This window comes from Brachyhypopomus gauderio, chromosome 18 (assembly GCF_052324685.1).
Source record: "Brachyhypopomus gauderio isolate BG-103 chromosome 18, BGAUD_0.2, whole genome shotgun sequence".
Classification (NCBI taxonomy): Eukaryota; Metazoa; Chordata; class Actinopteri; order Gymnotiformes; family Hypopomidae; genus Brachyhypopomus; species Brachyhypopomus gauderio.
The window spans coordinates 4817756-4838420 of NC_135228.1; the positions used below are offsets into that span (position 1 = coordinate 4817756).

The 20665-nt window shown below is 41.1% G+C and overlaps 1 protein-coding gene across 4 annotated transcripts in view; it reads right to left on the reverse strand.

The window, feature by feature from the left end:
* LOC143482197 (NACHT, LRR and PYD domains-containing protein 3-like) overlaps window positions 1-13149 on the reverse strand; it is a 70154-nt gene extending 57005 nt beyond the window's left edge. For 3 of the 4 annotated variants that reach the window (XM_076980483.1, XM_076980484.1, XM_076980485.1), the window contains exons 1-4: window positions 13015-13145; window positions 8373-8542; window positions 7014-7088; window positions 1817-3581 (exon numbers count right to left, since the gene is read on the reverse strand). In XM_076980483.1, the coding sequence (XP_076836598.1) occupies window positions 1817-3581; window positions 7014-7088; window positions 8373-8511 (1979 nt within the window). In that variant the 5' untranslated portion in view covers window positions 8512-8542; window positions 13015-13145. Of the gene's footprint in view, window positions 1-1816; window positions 3582-7013; window positions 7089-8372; window positions 8543-13014 lie in introns of all 4 variants that reach the window. The other variant, XM_076980482.1, reaches the window with a different exon arrangement.
* Window positions 13150-20665: the final 7516 nt, after the last annotated feature.

Genomic DNA, 20665 nt, shown 5'->3' on the forward strand with positions numbered 1-20665 from the left:
TTAGACAATAACTAAAACTGCTAATTGGCCGAGACATCAAGTGCAAATCACATTGGGCTGGCCCAGGGGCGTTGCCTGGGTATGTAAAGATCCGGGGCTCAGCCCAATTAATTATATATATATATATATATATATATATATATATATATATATATATATATATATATATATATATATATATATATATATATATTTTACAATACGTATCCTGATATATAATGTTTAACACTATAATGTGGAGTTATAGACCACAGACAGTCAGAGTTGGAAATAACTCCTCAGCGACCACCATCATAAACACCGGGGTCCCGCAAGGATGTGTGCTATCTCCCCTGCTGTTCACGCTGATGACCCACGACTGCTGTGCCAGATTTGAAACAAATCACATCATCAAATTTGCAGATGACACAACAGTGGTCGTCGTATCATTCCACCGTGTATCAGTTAAGGCTGGATAAATACTTTTGCAAGTAACCATAGTGTGCGACTCCGCACATCTTGCGCAAACCTACGCGAACGGCAGAGACGTTTATACTTGGCGCGTCACATTTTTTGCAGTGGTCTCTGAAACTATATGTGGTAGTATAAAGAAACACCCCTCAAAAACAGGGGAAGGAACATTTACCTGATGAATTTTAATGTTGCTTTGTGTTCCACGTTTGAAAAGCGCTGGAATTTTGACTAATGTAGCCTACTTTAAAATGCTTGAAATTGTAATGGTATTTCGTTTCACAACAAATAGCTGTCTGACTGAACAGTTCGCTTGTATTACATTTACAAATAAATTTACAAATAATAACGCGCAGCTACACAAACGTAATGTCAGGAGATACTGTAGCGACTACTACTCCTCACGGCGAGTCTTGCCCTTTAAGTGACACTGGGGGGGCGGGGCCTGCGCGCGCCAGGGTTGCGTTATCAATAAAGTTTCCCTCCTCTGGATTTTTGGATTAAGCAGTTTCTGCCTCGGTTACCGAACCTGCTTCAATACATTGTTACTGTTAAAAATGCACTTCCAATAAAGTGAGTATTGGAAAAATTAATTTTGCTGCTGAATGTAAATACTAAAGTAACTTGTAATCTAACGTAGTTACTTTTAAAATCAAGTAATCAGTAACGTAACTAAGTTACTTTTAAAAGGAGTAATCAGTAATCGGATTACTTTTTCAAGGTAACTTAGCCATCACTGCATATAACCAGTTATATTGTGCAGTTGTGTTATGCTAATCAATGTTGTTGTTACCTCTCAATCCATCCACTCAGTAATTCTTACCTTTCTGTCTAACAACACTACAACGAAGTTAAAATTAGAAAGGTAAGAATTACAGAGGGGACGGATTGAATAGTTGTAACACTTGTGTTACATGAAATGTTTGTGAATTGCTGTTCTTCAGATAACATCATGTAATGTAGACGCTAAAGTCAGCAATTGTATTAAATTGGTTATGCATATTCATGACTCATGCTGGACTGTGCAGAGAAAGAATTTACACCAACACATTTTTAATTCTAACTCGGCTGTTTCGATTGTTGGTGGGAGGGATCAATAACCCAGTGCAGAAACTCCCTACAATGAGATACAGTGGACATCTGAGTGTGTGTGTGTGTGTGTGTGTGTGTGTGTGTGTGTGTGTGTGTGTGTGTGTGTGTGTGTGTGTGTGTGAGAGAGAGAGAGAGAGAGAGAGAGAAAGAGAGAGGTGTTATAATTTTTTTTTGCAGTTAACAATGTTCTTAGTCTTGATTTTGTACTGATTCAATGATGATTTTGGGAAACTTCCCCCAGTGGTGTAATGTGTTTATGAATGAAAATACTCACTCAGCTTTTCTGGATGCTGTGACCACTGGAAGCAGTCTCAGAAGACATTTCTCTGATTTGTCATATTTACTCAGGTCAAACTCATCCAGCTCCTCTTCTGCGTTTAGTAATACAAACACCAGAGCTGACCACTGAGCAGGAGAGAGTCTGGCTCCACGGCGATGACGGTCACGTCCTCTGTTCAGGTATGTTTGGACTTCCTGCACTAGAGAATGATCATTGAGTTCATTCAGACAGTGGAACAGATTGATAGATTTCTCTGGAGAGGGATTCTCCCTGATCTTCTTCTTGATGTACTTGACTGTTTCCTCTGTGCTGTGAGAGCTGCTTCCTGTCTGTGTCAGTAGACCTCGTAAGAGAGTCTGATTGGACTCCAGTGAGAGACCCAGAAGGAAGCGGAGGAAAAGGTCCAGATATCCATTCTCACTTTGTAAGGCCTTGTTCACTGCGTTCTTAAGGAAGTCAGACATTGTTGATCTTTTAAAGAGTGTTTTCTTTTTCTGTTCCAGTACATTTGTGTTGTTGGAGATGAAGGAGAGAAATACATATAAAGCAGCCAGAAACTCCTGAACACTCAGATGTACAAAGCTGAACACCTTCCCCAGGTCCAGCAGATCCTCCTTTCTGAAGATCTGGGTACACACTCCTGAGTACTCTGACACGTTTTTGACATCAATGCCACACTCTCTCAGTTCTTTCTCATAAAAGATCAGTTTGCCATTTTCCAGCTGCTGGAAAGCCAGTTTTCCCAGTGCCAGAACAATATTTCTAGTCTGGTGAAAATCAGTGTCAGTTTTTCCATGATACTTTCTGTCCTTGTGTTTGATGTGAAAGATCAGGAAGTGTGTGAACATCTGAGTCAGAGTCTTGGGGATCTCAACACTCTCTGCTTCACCCAACATTCTCTCTAGAACAGTGGCTGCAATCCAACAGAAGACTGGAATGTGGCACATGATGTAGAGACTTCTTGATGACTTCATGTGTGAGATGATTCTATTGGCCAGGATCTGATCACTGATTCTCTTCCTGAAGTACTCCTCTTTCTGAAAATCACTAAACCCTCGTACCTCTGTTACCAGGTCAACACACTCAGGAGGGATCTGATTGGTTGCTGCTGGTCGAGAGGTTATCCAGAGGAGAGCAGAGGAAAGCAGATTACCCTTGATGAGGTTTGTCAGCAGCACATCCACTGAGGTCGACTCCGTTATGTCCGATAAGCTCTCATTGTTCTGGAAATCTAGAGGAAGTCGACACTCATCCAGACCATCAAAGATAAAAATGACTTTATAAGCATCACAGTCTATTAACTGTAATGTTTTTGTTTCTGGGAAAAAGTGACCAAGCAAATCTATCAGTTTATTTTCCTTCTTTATCAAATTCAGCTCCCTAAAAGGAAGTGGAAATATGAAGAGGACATCCTGATTGGCTATTCCTTCAGCCCAGTCCAGAATGAACTTTTGCACAGAGACTGTTTTCCCAATTCCAGCAACTCCTTTAGTCAGCACTGTTCTGATGTGTTTGTCTTTAAAGAGGTCATTACATTTGATGGGTGTCTCCTGTGTTGTTGGTCTCCTGGATGCTGTCTCAATCTGTCTCACCTCATGTTCAATATTGACCTCTCCACTCCCTCCCTCTGTGATGTAGAGCTCTGTGAAGATCTTATTCAGAAGGGTTGAGCTTCCATGATCTGAGAGTCCTTCATTAATTTTTTTATATTTCTCCAGTAGTTTGTGTTTGAGCTTTTGCTGATATCCAGAGATCATCTCTAAAACAACAGAAACACATGATTTTATTTGGTTATTGTGAGGGCAAGGGAGTGCAAAAAAAAGAACAAAGTGATAACTTCAGTCTCAGGGAAAATGGAGGATTTAAAGGATAAGTGAAAAACACATGGCATAATCCAAATAACCAGCAGTTAACTGGTACAAAGACAAAACATATATAGACAGACCAACAACCCTCAGGTGGTAGGATGCTAATAGGCCACGCCCACCTGAGGGACGAACAAAACACCATAACAACAGGACATGAAATACTGCCGCTATGGCTGGAGATGGCCAGCAGGTGGGCTCCGCAGCATGACAGACATTGTCTCTGGCCCACCTTTAAAACACCTTTATTCAGTTTGCACTAAACCCACATGAACTACGCCACCCTCAGATATGCTGATAGTAAATAGTAAAAATAGATTTATTTAACATCAAGATCAATAATCTATATGGTCATGGTCTGGTGGTTAGGGAACTGGTCTTGTGACTGGAGGGTTGTGGGTTCGATTCTCAGGCCTGACACCATGACTTGAGCAAAGCACCTAACCCCAATTGCTCCCTGGATACCAGGCTAGGGCTACCCACCACTCTGGACATATGTGCACCACAGCCCCCTAGTAATCACTGGTATGTGTGTGTGTGCGTCCACCACAGCTCCCTAGTAATCATTAGTGTGTGTGTGTGTGCGTGCACCGTGTGTGTGTGTGTGTGTGTGTGTGTGTTCTGACTGCACAGATGGGTAAATGTGGAGGACAAATTTAATCCTGTAAAATTGTAATCATTCTCCACGCCCAGCTGGGATCAAACATCTACAGTTCCAGAACCTTTTTATTGGTGGAAATACAACAAATGATTCCTCATTGTTGGAAAAGTGTCGACCTAGTGCTTAGTCTTGACTTGTGTTGTCATGGCACCCTGTCTCCATTGTGACTAGGGCTGAACGATTAATTGCATTTGCGATAATCTCGCGATATTTTAAAACGCGATTCTCTAATCACACAGGCTGCGATTTAAACTGGTCACGTGACTTGGGAGCGAGCCGAGCCGAGCCGAGGACGAACGGAGCAAACCCGAGCAGGAGGCAGGGAGGTGGAGAAGTGAACACAGCGCACTTTAACTTGTTGCACAATGGCTTCAGGCTCGACAGAAGCTGACACAACTGAAAGTCTAATACCAAAGAGGGGCAGCACATCAGTTATGTGAAATTACTTTGGCTTTTAAAAAGATGCTGCTCAACGTCAGGTACCCTGCAAAACGTGCCTTGCTACTGTTGCTACGACGCGAGGTAACACTACAAACCTTCTTCAGCATTAAAAAAACCACCACAAAGTCTCGTATGATATTTGTAAGGCTAAAATGCCAACGACCAGTGCTCCATCTTCAAATACGCAAAAGTGTTTCTCTGCGCTTATACAGCTTTAGTATGCGGTGAGCAGCGAAATACCGTAAAATCACGCATATAGGCGCAATAAGATTTAAAGCACGGATGAATTGCAAAAGCGCGGATAGCTTGACCGCGGTCTAGCAGACAGGGTTCACTGACCGAACCGTTTGAAAGTGTAACTCCTTATGGATATAATTTGAAGCGGCACGCTAAAATAACTTGGGCAGTAACGGAGTTCATAGTGAAAGACATGATGTCCGTTAATACAGTGAACAAGCCCGGCTTCATGGCTTTGTTAAACACACTGGATAGGCGCTACCAAATGCCCATACGCACATATTTTAGCCAAGTTGCTATACCTGCAGGGTTGCCAACTCTCACGCATTGGCTTAGACTGAAAAGTTACTAGTTCACTCTGGCGCCAACCACAGGCGATCGATCGATCACGCTATAATAATGATACTTAAATTTAGTCCATTTTACCCCCCCCCCCCCCATAACAACAAATTACGTTCGCCACCCACTCCAGGTTCAAGTCTCACTCCAAGCGATCTTGAAAAGTTTGCAACCCTGTATCTGAGCTGTATAAAAAATGCCGAAACAGAGTTTCCTGAAAACAGTGGGAAAATAGTGCGATTTTAAATCACAATCGCAATTTATAGATAAAAAATTGCAATTAGATTATTTTCCAAAATCGTTCAGCCTTAATTGTGACCACGCCCCCATCTGACTGCTTCAGTCATATATAGTGTGTATATAATATATAGTACAATTGCTTGTACAGCTGACAATGGACCTCTGTTAGACACTGTATGTATTTCCTGTGCTGGGTGACTGGCAGTGTCCACTGCGTACTTGTAACTGTCCTGTGTGACTGTATCTTCTTCAGTAAATCATTTCATATTCAGATGTGATCTTCAGTACATAATCAGTGATGCGTATATTCAGATGTGATCTTCAGTACATAATCAGTGATGTGTACATTCAGATGTGATCTTCAGTACATACTCAGTGATGTGTGTTGTCATGGTCCCCACGGCAACCCCTCTTCTTTGTGTGCTTTTATTTTGAAATCTCTTATTGTGTCTGACTTCATACCCCACCTTGTACCCCGCCCCCTCCTCATTGTTTTCAGGTGTGTCTCGGTTGGTTCTGTGTTTTAGTCTGTGTATTTGTCCTGTGTTTAGTCTTTTGTTTTGTGGGTTATTGTAAGTTCCACTAGTTTTGATACTATTTGTAATCTTGCTGGTCCATGTCTTAATGCCTTTATGTCTTCCCTGTTCTGTGTATTAATGGTAGTGATGGTAAAAGTGGGACTTTTGGGAGATCAAATCAAATGAACCAATTGATTCGGAAAATGATTCGATCTTGTGAAACGTTCGAATCATCACACGCCACAATGACATACATCTAGTGGGCCTAAATCCACAACTTCTTAACAGAAATAGAAGTAATGTGTTTTTAAATGAAAAATGACATGAAATATTCCCACATTGTGTTCCTAAATAAATTTTAGTCATGAAAACAGTCGTTTTAATGATGTTATTAAGATGTATTTTTCATTATGATACACTGTTAGTTTGATATAGCTTGTTTAATCTTTTATTTATTAAACATTACAAGTAATCAGTTGTAATCACAACTGATTACAAGTAATTAGTAAACATTCTGATCTCAGACCAGCTGCTTGAACTTAAGTGCGGACTAAAACGGGAAAAGATTCGAAACGTTTCGAAACTGCATGACGTAACAAAACCCGTTTTTGGAACAGTCACTTGACTTTCCCCCTTTGATACAGACTTCGAAACACCGTGTTTTGGAACACCGTGATTCAAATGAATCGATTCAGTTCGATTTCGCGTTTCGAGTTTGGCCACTAATTAATGGTCTCTTTTTGTGTTAGTTGGTGTATTTGGTTACTGTTTGGTTTGTATTTGTTTTATGTTAGTATATTCTGTGTAGTGTTAGTTGTTTTATTAAACTACTTCAGAGTCCACACTTGTGTCCAGCCTACCTTGCTCAAACATTACATGTATAAACAGACCTTCACTGAGTGCAGGAATCCCTGAAGATCCTCCAGTCTGAACTGGGATGGTGCTGGAACTGGGCTTTTCCTGAACTGGTAGAGAGAACAGTGGAACATCCTTTATTCACATAATTAATTTTGTATAAAGAGGATTTGCAACTGTGAAGACTGTTGTGTTCATTTGTTTTTATATACTATAATCTATATACAATGTGTTTATATAAGGAATGGGGCAGGTGTGGGGGAAATGCATAGTAAGAATGCTTTAAAAATGTGTTAATAGTTTATTGGTTAATTAACAAAATGAATGAAAAGAATCAGTCACATCTGGCCCTGCCCTCTACCCCTGTGTGGTCCTTTAATGTGTCACGTCTGGCCCCGCCCTCTACCCCTGTGTGGTGCGTGTTCCCTTAGTTCTGATGTTTTAGTTGCCTTAGTTTTCCTTCTGTTTGTCATGTCTTCTGTTTTCCCTGCCCTATGTTGAGTTTTGTCAGCTGTTCCTGGTTTATCCTTGAGTAGTTGGGTTTATATTCTGTGCATGATTGAATCTTTCCTTGTAGGTCTATGTCTTTATTATCATGTATAATTTGGTGTAAGTTTACTTGGTCTCGTGTTCGTGTAAATCTGAGACTCTTGTGCTCACTCACAGCCTGGTTAGTGCATGTGTCCATATTTTTCCATGTTCTGGTTAGTGCTAGTGTGTGTCCGTGTTGTTCTATGTTCTAGTTAGCGCTAGTGCATGTGTCCGTGTTCTATGATTGAGCCCTAGTCCATGTTTTTTTGAGTATGTTTCATTGCTCATTTTTCTGTTTAGTGTTTAGGGTTTAGTGTTCGTAGTATCAAGTGTTTTTTATTCCTTATGTCTAGTCTGTCTTAGCAGTTGTTGGTTTCTTGTCTTGTTGTTGTTTTGTATTCTTATGTTCTTCGAGTGTCTGTTTAGCGTACAACTGTTTTCCTGTTGTGTTTTAAGCTCTCCATCGTGGGTTTAGTTATTTTGTTCATAATGTCTTCCCACCCCTCTCCTCTCCCTGTCAGCACAGCTGGGCTTCCAGAGGTTAACCCCGGAAATAAAATGTGTTCTTCTCAGCTATTGTGTTTGCCTCCCAGCTCCCGGACATTACAGTCAACTCTAAATCAAATTAAATTTGTGACCACCCTGGGCCTTCAATTCTTCCAGGTCCACTTGGACAAAATCAGATATTTTGTAAAATTATCATCAGGAGCCTGATTAATCAGTGATACCAAACAGGTGATGATCTTAGAAGATTTACAACTGTAAAAATTGTATTCATGACCTTCATATGTATAAACCCAGTAATTATAAATAAATATTTATTTGATCTCTGATCATCTCGACATTTCAGATTCATTCCTTACCTCCATATGTAATGTTCACTGTCAATGGTGCATTAAACTGATTCCCGTGGAACTGAGGAGCACAGACGTTCCCTCCTGTCTGAGCTGTGATGTTGGTCTGATTTGTGATGTTGGTCTGGACTGGAGTAGAACCCTCCATCTTCTAATCAGACGTTTCTTCACCAACACTACTAAACATCAACGTAGGCATGTGGATGGGATTAAAAAAGACGAGACACGATATTGGGTTCACAAGAACGAGACGAGGCAAGATTTTAAGAACACTAAAATGACAAATTATATGACTGGACAACAGACTTTTATTTAACTGAGTTACACATGCATTTTGAAATGTTTTATTATAACTCTTAACATGCAATATATATATATATATATATATATATATATATATATATATATATATATATATATATATATATACGGTCTCTGGTTAGAGACAGAAATGTCCATCGTTAAGCAGTTTTCGTCGTTAAGCGTGACCCTAGATTTAGATACGCTTTGATCGTAAATACAGTATAGAAAAAAAAAACTAACAATGTTCTCGTGCGTGCGTACAGCATGAGAAAGAGCGATCGCATTGCTGAGATGGGCTGGGGTGGAGGCTACGCTGCCTCAGCTTATCATACACAACACTCCACAACACTCCACTGTGCTGCCACTGCTCCTTCGCACACTGCACAAAAAAAAAAAAGCCGTAACTCTGGTCCGTCGTTAACCAGACCCGTCGTTAAGTGGGGACTCACTGTATTATGTGCAAAATAAAGTTTTTCTCTGTCAATACAGAGTGCAAATAGTGCAAACAGAGCCTGACTAAGTATGTCACTGAATTTGCTGCAACTACACTGCCATGTTCATTTTTAAGATTATTGGCATCCCCACACTGCTCCCGATATCCTTTGCTGTCTCAACTTGCCAAAGTGTGTCTTTCTGTCCCTGCTACCTCTGTTCAAGTGAGATATGCTGATGACAGATTTTTTACGCTACGAGAAATATCATCTCGAGAGTTACATCTCGCGAGATCTCGTGACACGAGATCTCGTCACACCCCTAGCAGTCAGCATTATTTAAACAATTAATAAATAGTAAAGAAACAGCTAATTATATATTATTTTTTGAATAAAATAATTTTTCTAAATGCAGGATAAATTTGTAGGTGGTTGACTGTGGTCACAGGTTCATATTATTAGAGCACAGTTCAACTCCATAATAAAGGTATTTTCACATACTAATACATTAATTCAGAACCCATCAAATGATGTTTCTGTCACGCTGGGTCGGCCCGAATGCCACCAGAGGGCGCGCACACTCACCCGTTCACAAACCAACATGCCCACTGCTTCACAGCGCGTACCCTCACATCCCAGGACACTCTCGCATTCCCCATCACCTGAATACTGACACCTGCCACTAATCGGGTTAGGCCCTCTTAAATTCCCACAGGTTGCGCTGTCCAGTGATGCACATTCAGCCTGCAACCTCGCCTTGCTACTTGGGAGAGTTCTGCTTACGTCTCTGACTGCTAGTCTGAGGACTATCTGCTTTACTTCATTAATTCTGTTGTGTTCGTTCTGCCTTGGTGCCTGAGTTTTTCTGTTACCTTTATTATAGATAATAAACCTGTTGTAACGTGAACTTCTCAACCTGTTCTTCTAAATGAGACAACGGTGTGTGTCTAGTGAATGAGTGAGTTGGGTGCACGTAATGTGCATGCGTGGTGACCTGGGGCACTTTGGCCCGGATGTCATGTTAATTTCAGTTTGGAAAAATAAAGAGAAACACCGTGATGTTCACACGTGCTAGGAACGAAGTGAGTGACTCCCACAACATCAACCACAGGGACGAAACCCCCAAAATAATTCGCAGTCACAACACCCCTCCCCCCATAGTCCGAACTAGGAAACCCCAGTCTTTTCTTTATATATAATTACAACTACTAAACAAAAGTGTAACGTATTGAACAGGCAGAGAGGGATCCAAATGCGGAAGAACACCGCTTTTATTGAAATGAGACGCTGGTACAAACACAGGCAGGTGAATCACGAGCACTAGTAACAACTGCGTTGTCTTGGCGTGGTCAGGACGGTCCAGGGTCATACCGGGGAAGCCGAAGTCAGGAGGTACAGAGGGACTAGGCAGGAGACGAGGTCGGGGACGTAAGCGAGGGTCGGAACACAGGAAAGCAGACAGGTAATAGAAAGGCTTGGTATGCGGCATGAGTCGGCAATACTTCGCGACTAGGAAGTGGAATGTGGGCGTTTAAGTAGAGATACAGGGGGTGTGGTGATGAGTGTCAGGTGAGGCTGGTTAGGTGGAGATCAGGTGGCATTCCTTACAAAAAGGAACACGTGAACTCGAACTAACTGAGAGTGAGGGGTAGATTGCCCACACTTTCACGGGAGGCTGGTGGATTATTATGCTCCCGTCTTGAGGCCCTCCGCCCTAATTACATCTACAAATTTAAACGAGAAGGTAACTTCCTCACTCTAGAAGATCTCCAAGGCACAACAGCAGGCTCGCGGTCCTCAGTTTCCGCCAACTCTCTGCCTGGAAACCCGTCCGCCTCTGGGAGCTCAACATCAGAATCCGCGGTGTCCCACGGTGAGCCTCATGTAGCTCTTCCATGAGGGCTTGCTGATCCCGGGGAGGAATTGTGACCTGGAGCCCCCATAACAGAACTCCATCTTCAACAGTGAGCTCATCACACCTCTTGAAATATGGTAGCAACTCACTCGCTGGGCAGGTCAGGGACCCGCAGTCACAAATTGGAATACTCGGGCCAACAGGGGGTCCCGAGGGGTCCAATCCTTTAACTGCCCACTGGTGATGGGCGCTGTATGAAACTGCTGCATCAGACACACGAGCTCCGGGGGAGTCGGGGGGTCCGGTGCATTATGGGACAATGGCAGCCAACTCAACCCATCTGCGTGCGCGATCAGCGCCCTCGGTTTATAGGTCAGGGTGTATTGATATTACATGAGGAAGAGTGCCTTTGCAGGCATGCTGAGGCTGTGGGCTGTATATTTTTCAGCTCCCCAAGCAACCCAAGGAGGGGCTTGTGATCCATCTTGATTGTGAATTTGTGCCCATATACGAACTGGTGGAATTTCTTAACAGCGTAGATCACTGCCAAAGCCTCCTTTTCCACTTGGGCGTACTTCCCTTCACCTGGGGTGAGGGCTCGGGAGGCAAAACACACTGTAATTTATGTATGTGGGGTATGACATGGAATTTTTTTTTAATTACTGGTTAAAGTCATTAGATTCAATCTTAGCATTATTATATCACAATCACTTTTATGATTTTATTGAAATCTCTAATATGTATTTTCTGATTTCTTCAATGACAATGATACTCTTATTCGTGTAAAGCTCTATAGCTTTAACGTTATGCTAGTTTCAATATTGTGGTTCAATCAAGCTAGATTTATACTTGACGTGTCGTGACTGGAACGAGGGTCCACGCATCAAAAATTATGCAATTGCAGAGGCACGGCACATGGGAGAAATTTCATTCATCTTTTCTTGGTATGAAAATGTTTGTTTGTCAGGTCCCTTTAGCAAACATCATCAGCACTGCTCAAAATCTTGTAACAATGCTGAGCAACAATTTAAACTCAGCAGGAAATGTCAGGCCAGCCAGGCAGGGTAGGGCAGATCCAGGTTGTGGGCAGGGAGCCAAGACAAAAAGGGCCCAGTCCAGTCAATGGCAAGGTATGTGACAGGCAAGTTGGCTGTTTTGTGTAACTTTGTAGTTCCAAACCAGTCACATTTTAGGTCTTTTCCTGGATTTTTCTGCAAGGAGGTCAGGGGGAAAAGACGTTTTGCACCATATACACATCAAAAGAAAAGCTTTTTGGTCAAATTTTTCCTAGGTGATATTTTGCCTCACAATAGGTCAAATATAGACCACTTGCAACTTGTTCTTCTTTGTAATGAGCTACATTTTAAGTACTTTGGACAAGAGCACATTTTCAGAACACTGATTGATGATCTCAGAGATCTTGAAGACAATGGCATTGTTCTAAATGATGGTAAAATACAGAGAGCTGCCTTGCTGGCGATTGTAGGTGATAACCTGGGATCCCACACTGTTAGAGCCTGCATTTCTGCAGGTACTGTGAAATAGATAGGGGCACATTCAACTCCAAACCTCTACAGAGAAGTATTAAACGACCTAGAGCATCTTACCAAAACAATGTTTACGAACTTGCAGGCAGTGGCAGTGGTGTGTGTGGGATAAAATTTTCAACCAGCTGAAATACTTCCTTGTGTGCCAGCCTGGCTTACCTCCCTGTCTTGGCCATGACCTGTTTGAAGGCATTGTGGCATTTGATCTTCAGTTGTACATTGACTACTTGGTAAAACAAGTGAAATATTTTACTTTTGTAGAGCTAAACCGGTGTGTCAAACAGTTTGCTTACTCATGAACTGATGCTGCCAATAGACAATCAGAGATTTACTCAGTGAGTGAGAAGCTCAGTGGTCAGGCCATTCAGAACTGGTGTCTCCTAAGACAGCTGCCTGTTATCGTAGGTGACAGGATTAAAACCCTAACAAGAGAAGTATGGCAACTTGTTTTGCTACTCAGATATGTTGTAGAGCTCATTTGTGCACCAACAATATCTGCAAATCAGGTTACGTACCTTAAAGTGTTCATTGATGAGTACATTCACTTTAGAATCTTGATATTCCCATGTGACTCTCTGAAGCCAAAACATCATTATTTGTGCTATTACCCAAAGCTCATTACACAATTTGGGCCACTCCTTTGTCTCTGTACCCTGCGGTTTGAGACTAAGCACACACATTTTAAGCAATGTGCAAGAAAATTACACAACTTCAGGAACTTGTGTGCAACACTTGCTGAGAGACACCAGCTTTTTCCGGCCTATTTAAGTGCTGCAAACTTGTTTCAGCTGTGTTCAAGTTGACAAGGGCTCTGATAATTATAATGAACTGATCAGAAAGTCAATAACTTATTTAAATATTCAGTTAGGGAATACTCTAGCAGTGACTGAGATCACACTCAAAGTAACCAAGTACAAAAAATGCATGATTGTACTTCTGAACAATAAAATTGTTCAGAAAAAAATTGAGGGGGGGAAAAAATCCATCAAATCATAATGATAAACCACACGCGCGCATGCTATCTGTTTTGAGGCCGAAATATGATCCTTACGAGGTTCCCAAGTTACGATTTTTCGTGGTTACTACACATCTCCCATTTACTGTATAAAGCCTTGTTTGGACCTAAATGGTTCTGCGTCGTAAACGGAACTTGGTGTTTGGTGTGCGTGGCGTCAGGATTAGTTAAACGCAACTATGGATAAAGGTATTTGCCAAAAGGCTAGCTTTAGGATAGGATAACTGCGTATAGTACGTTATTTACGTACATACATGTACGTATGTTCCGATTTACACCGAAAATCGATTTACGACGGATCAACGTCGTAACCCGGGGACCGCCTGTATTTCAGACATTGGAAGAGCTACAGAGGTAGATGCAAGATAACTTCAGTATTTTATCTTTATTCTGATTAAGTTAAATTTTTATCAGAAATATAAGTGTTTTTTTTTGGTACAGGTGGTCAGACGATCTGGTTCATCCTGGCCGCCTTACGGCGTAAGGTGTAATACATGAACAAAAGCACAAAATGTATGTCCTAATAAACCAACACAAAATATTTATTAAATTTATTAAATTTTATATATAAAAACTAACTATAATCATAATACTTGTAATTCTTTTAAACTTTATTTGCATAATTTCTTTGAGTTGTCTGGTATCCTATAATTTACTAACAGTAATGAATAAATAATTAATTCGGAGTGTCTATTTGCACCCGGGTACAAGTAGCATTTGCCACACAGCGAGGCTATTTTCACCCCTTAATTTAAAAAAAAGAAAGCGAACCCATCTGCGCATGTCTACCAATGAATGCGCGGGAGCGAAAAGGCGCAAATTCAAAGGAACCGAAACGGAGACAGTAGGAAACGGTAAGCAGAATTTGGTTAATAGTTATGTATAAAGGTCCATCACTCAATTTAACTTTACATTTTAAGATATATATTTAAGAAATAGTGTGAGAATTATTATCCAACGAACACTGACATATTTTTGAGCTAATAGGAGCATAATAGTGGCGAATGTAAAGTGTTACCGGGTGGGGGGTGTAAAATGGACACAGCGAGAAAAAAAAGACGGATTGTGCAGAAACAGTCTAAATAGTCGTTTGAACTAACCTAGTGAAAACCGGGACATTAAATGAATTTTATTTTTTGCCGGGACCGAATATTAAAAAGAAGGAAAACCGGGACAAACCGGGACAGCGACGTGAAAACCGGGACAGGTGGCAACACTAAACGTAGCTCGCGCTACAGAGCTTGGAGGCGGACACAAACGCTGAGGAGAGCGAGATTTATTAAGAGGAATGATCATGATCAAAGTCGTTCAAACAGGCAGGGGTCATAACGGGCGAGCCATCCAGGTTTGACAAATAAACAGGCATGACGATACTAAGAATTAAACTAAGACACCGAACGAACACTTTAAACCAAACACGGGGTAAACGCATACAAACTAGAAAATCAGGCTACAGAAAACACAGACGATTGAGCAACGAAATGAGTAGAACTCAGAGACCAGGAAGCGTAGAACACTGAACAAAGAGCATGAATAACAAGAGCACAACACGACCAAAGAGCATGAATAACAAGAGCACAACACGACCAAAGAGCATGAATAACAAGAGCACAACACGACCAAAGAGCATGAATAACAAGAGCACAAACTAACCAAATAGAACAAAACAACTGATAACCGATATGTGAAACACTGGGACTATAAATACACAGAACTAAACTAGACACACACAGAACTAAACTAGACACACAGGTGAAGACACTGATGACACGGGCGTGTCAGACGAGGGGAAACCATGGAGACAGACACGCAGGGAACAACACAGACGCGAGGACAGGAACCCGAAGTGTCAGAGAGTGGGGCGTAGCCCTACGTGACAGTCGCATTGCTATCTTACAAAAACAATTTTGTCCAGTCTATTTTTTGAGTTTTGTGTAAAATTATATAATTTTGTCTTTTTGTTCTCTATTTTTGTGTTGTTTCAGTACACACAAAGTACATGAATGTGTATAACAAAAGATGTACAGTCCTTTTGAATTAAGGTTTTTGCATGACAGAGTCAATATGCCAGACTTATAATGTAATGACTATTTTATATAAGCTAATATTTGTGTTTTAGAAAAATTTAGAAAAGCTAAAGAACATTTGTGAAGGATACTCCTTCGACAGTTGTGAGGAATTCCAGAGAGCACTGAGATTATGGAGTGAAGAGGGCTACCATCCAATGCACAAAATTAAAATTTATTTAAACATGATGTAAATAATAAAAACCCCAATTTATTTCTTTAAAAAATGTACAAACCATCCAGAAAAAATGAATTAAAAAGTCAAATCTGTCTTCTGCATTCTGTGAAATTAAATAAAATTAAAGAGGCTGATAATGTACTGGCAGGAAGAATATTTGTATACATCATACTGTAACGCTGGCGACTGGGTGAAGGACGAGACACAGAATCCTGTTCGCTACAGACGTTACTTTATTTGTCTTTACACATATAGCGCAGACAGCGCACGTTTAACACTCATATAGAGACACGTAGACTCAAACAACGACGAGCACAAGACACTGCGCGAACGCACATTAAATAGACAAACTACATAAACCCCACGTGATGACGAGACGAGCCACAGGTAAAACGAATTATCACAGGACGCAACCGCACCCACGGAGATCCACTGACGCAGACGACGTAAACACACGCCCAAAGGGAGGGGTCGGGGACCGTAACGTGACACATACAATCTGGTGTACGTATCAGGGTGCTACAGACATATTAACTTGTGTTACATTTTGTTTTAACATTATTTATCACTGGCAGTGTATATTACATGTAGTATTTACCATGTGATTACTGCCATTAGCGGTAAGCGACTTAGGATAATAAAATTGCTATTTAAATTCTAAGCATGGTAAAGAAAAAGACTCACAAGTGAAAAACAAAATTCAAACAGGTCTACCCCATAACCCCAAATAAAAGTATCTTCACTTCTTGTAAAATAATTTGTAAGTAAAATGGAACACAAAAGAATAGTACTAATCTTTGATAAATCAAAATGTTGGGTGCAAATAGTACACACTGCTACGTATAGCCGGGTGCAAATAGCACACACTGCTGCATATACCCGGGTGCAAATAGCACACACTGCTATGTACACCCGGGTGCAAATAGCACACACTGCTGCATATACCCGGGTGCAAATAGCACACACTGCTATGTACACCCGGGTGCAAATAGCACACACTGCTGCATATACCCGGGTGCAAATAACACATACTGCTGCATATACCCGGGTGCAAATAGCATCTGCCTAATTAATTATGCCTGTTTTTAACATATTGTGTCTAATCTAAATCTTTAGGTTACAGCATTTTCTCAGATTATTAATAGAAATTAGTTTTTTATTTCACTATAATGATTACCTGAATTATTTATTATTAATTAATTTAAAGATTAATTATAAAATATTCTAAATATGGTACACAAACACTCCAACCCCCCCCCCCCCCCCCCCCCCCCCCCGGGTTAGGGCTTTTGGCATGTAGCAACTTATCAAACTTATATATATATATATATATAGCAAATGTCTCCAAGTAATTATTTTTATGTTTTTGCCATGTCACCCATCTTACTTACATGTGTAGGTACATTCTGTTTTTCATTTAATTTTTTTGCTCTTTAGCTCATTAGCCCTCTCTAATGTGTCGAGCCCATCATCTCTGAGCCTCTCAAGCTCCCCACCACATTCACCATGTACACCATCTCCTTCTCCTGCTGTGCCTTCAGCATCTTGTGCATGAGCTGAAAGTTTTAAGGTGCCTTGGGAAATAATGTCCTCAGGTAATAGGTTTGCCATTGCAAATAAAGAAAGACCATCGCCAGGTGATCAAAGGCAGCTAATAAGGATGGTCTTAGATGTGTTGCGCATTTGATCTCCTCCTCCCTTGCGCAGCATGTTTGTTGATGCAAAAGGAAAAATCACCAGTCTTTTGTCTTTTAACCTTTTATTAAAACCAAGTTAAAATACAGAGATCTCTGGAGAGTACACAAAAAAAGCCTAAACTACTCTACTCTGTGGTATTCATGTGGCTTTGTGTGTAGGTCTAAAACAGACTGTTTTCACCTCTTCTTTATAGTTAAAGGGGGAGTATCGGCCCCCACACTTTCTGCTCTACGATGGAATCTCCCTATGTCTGAAAACTTGTCTGCATGTTTCTTTAAATAGATTACGTCAGCCACTCTGCCCCCCGTGAACTTGATCTGACCTTTCTACTGTTTTGCACTTGCTTTCTGCCTCCGTCTCGCAGAGGCTGACAACCTGTTTTCATTTTAAAACATATTCTTTGAACTCGCACAGGTGTAACACATTATGTGGAACATCCTGTTTGTCTGTTACAGAGAACACACTAATGTGCTGCTTAACTCTTGTAATGCCCCCCAAAAATTATGAATATACTTTTGTAGTTTAATGCACCTTATGCAGCATTTCATTTGCACATTTCAGCATTCATATCTAACTTTATTGTCAAGTTTACTGGTAAGCAAAATATATTGTTGCTAATATGACTGCTAAGCAAAAACCCATTATCTCAACAGATGCAATGCGAAGATATGAACTGAATCCATCAAAAGCACAGTGCCAAGCTGTGGCACAGAATATTGTTAAGCTTTAGTGATGTTTTGCATGATGGAATGATCGTAGGTAACGAGTATGGCTCTTTGCTGTATCAGCTAAAAACTCGTGTGGAACACGTTATTCAAAACTCATACTTTCTATATGCGAATTGGCTTTTAATCTGCTCCGCGGGAACATTCCTCTGACCGCTAAACAGTACCATGTTTTGAAAAGACAGAAAAAGTGGATAAAACTTTTTGCGAATAAAAGGGCTTCTGTAGCTACAAAGAGAAAAGCTATTAACCAGCATGGAGGTTTCCTTCTCCCTCTGTTCAGCGTAGCCGTTCCCTTTATAAGCAGCCTGCTATCGGGCAAAGGATAAAAAATGGAGACTGCTGAGAAGATGTATTTGGTTCCTCAACATCAATTAGATATGCTTAAAAATGTGTCGACGGGTAAAGAAAATATAAGAAGGACCGTTGAAAACGATTTAGACGCGGTTATGCGTCACATTTTATCTAGGACGGACATGAATCCCTACGACAAGGCTAAACTTTACTCCGCGGCTTTGCAAAGATTTTTAAACATTGTTAAAAGAGGCGAAGAAGAAGAAAAGTCGTGATTAACCCTATCCCTCCCCAAGGAACCGATCAGCCAGATAACGGTTCAACCGGTAGATCTACGCGTGACCAAGGACGAGATGGTAAAAGAGGTTATCGAAAACGTACCGGCGAGAGCCAGAAAAAACGCCTCCTACATTCTGGACAAAATAGCTAAATCGGGTCAAACGGCATCGTGGAAAGATGCGGGAGAGCTTGTTTTCCAAGGAAAAACGATTAAAGGCTCGCACATGCTGGACTTGATTAAAAACCTCACAGCTACCCACAAGATATCCGACAACAGACGCCCCCTAGGCTGGAATGAAATACTACACGCGGTAGCTACATTAAATGTACCATATTCCACCATTCCTAATGACGCCGTACGTCAAAAAGTGTCGGCCATTAAAAACTCGACGAGTTTCACCCCTGCTAGTTCCGATTCATCTAGTTCTGATTCAACTAGCTTAAGTTCTGATTATGCTTTTAACTCTTCGGCGTGGGTGAATTTAAGGACATAAAGACAACAATAGGCGGTTGTATCGTTTATTTGTTCATTGTAATTAAAATTTATTAATAAAAATTCCTAAGACAAAATGGCGTCCGTCTAATCTTTTACAGAGCATTTAAACTTTTTGCTGGAACACGCTCGCTGATTAGAAGTAACGGAACATCTCTTATTCAGTCTAGTGAACATTTTTTTGACAAAAGTTACAACCATTTTATCGTTGATTTTTACATCGTCCTTATAATTTGATATAACTTGATTAAATGATCTTCCTTTAGCCCTTTGACATAAAAAGAAAATGCAGTGAGGGCCGCAGCAAATGGAATCAAAGCTCTGAACTTGTGTAGAGTTGTCTTATTTCTTTGCAGTTCTTTTTCATAAATGAATAAATAGATTTAAGAAAGAGTTCGTAGTCTGGAGGGTTACCGTAAGAATCAAAAAATTCTCCAGACCTTTCGTCGTTCAGACACAGGGCCAACCAGTGCTCCCCGGGCATATGACTGGGGTGCGTGTTTACGACAAACATGGCGGGAAAGCGTTTCAGCTTAACGCTAGGTAGCTGGTCGCAGGGAACCACTCCCGAAAAGACTTTCTCCAAAGCGCAGCAGCTTCTCATCACCTCGGTAAGTTCTCCGGTGTCCATGCGTTTTTATTGGTAGTCGATGAGCATGTTACGGTGGTTATTTATTTGCAGTATGGTATCAAACATTGCGTAAATAACGAGATTTATGGTCCTCGGCAGAGGATTTTTAAACCAGAGTTCCATTCTCATATTTCCGGACTTTATCAGCGACAGATGCTGCCCTCCTTCATTGTCGGGGGATAGATTGAAAGCCAGCAATGTGTAGCCTCCTATGTACTCTTGACCACCGATGGAAAGAGCTTGATCTTTAAGGTGTTTTCCCGAAGCCAGAATTAGCGAGTGATATTCGCGAACGGCGTTACCGGCTTGAAAATTCGGTTGAAAAGGCTTAGCGGGATGTTGGGTTCCGTCCACGTAGAGTGCGATAAACTCTGTGTCGTAGTGTTTGACATTAAAGGGGTTTTTATTGTAGGCTCCTACGTACGCGTCGTTATCCACCATTCCTATAACGACGGTTTTTGGAAGAGGGCCCAGGAACAGATTTTCTTGGGAGCATACGCGGCTCCCCGCAGGTAAAATGAAGGTCTTCATGCACACCCTTTCCACGGGGTACTTGGCTGTGGCGTTCAGAAGTGCGTGGCCCAACTTCACCGCGGGACACACGGTGACTTTTTTCACAAAAAGAGAAGCCGTGAGTATTTTTATAATGTAGTCCGCCTGTCCTTCTTTCATTAGACAAAACTCGTCTTTACGTCTTTACAGGATAAAGTAAAAATTTATCCTGAAAAAATATGTCGGTGTGAATGTATCCGATCAGGTCAAAGGGTCTACTTTCGTCGCTAAACGT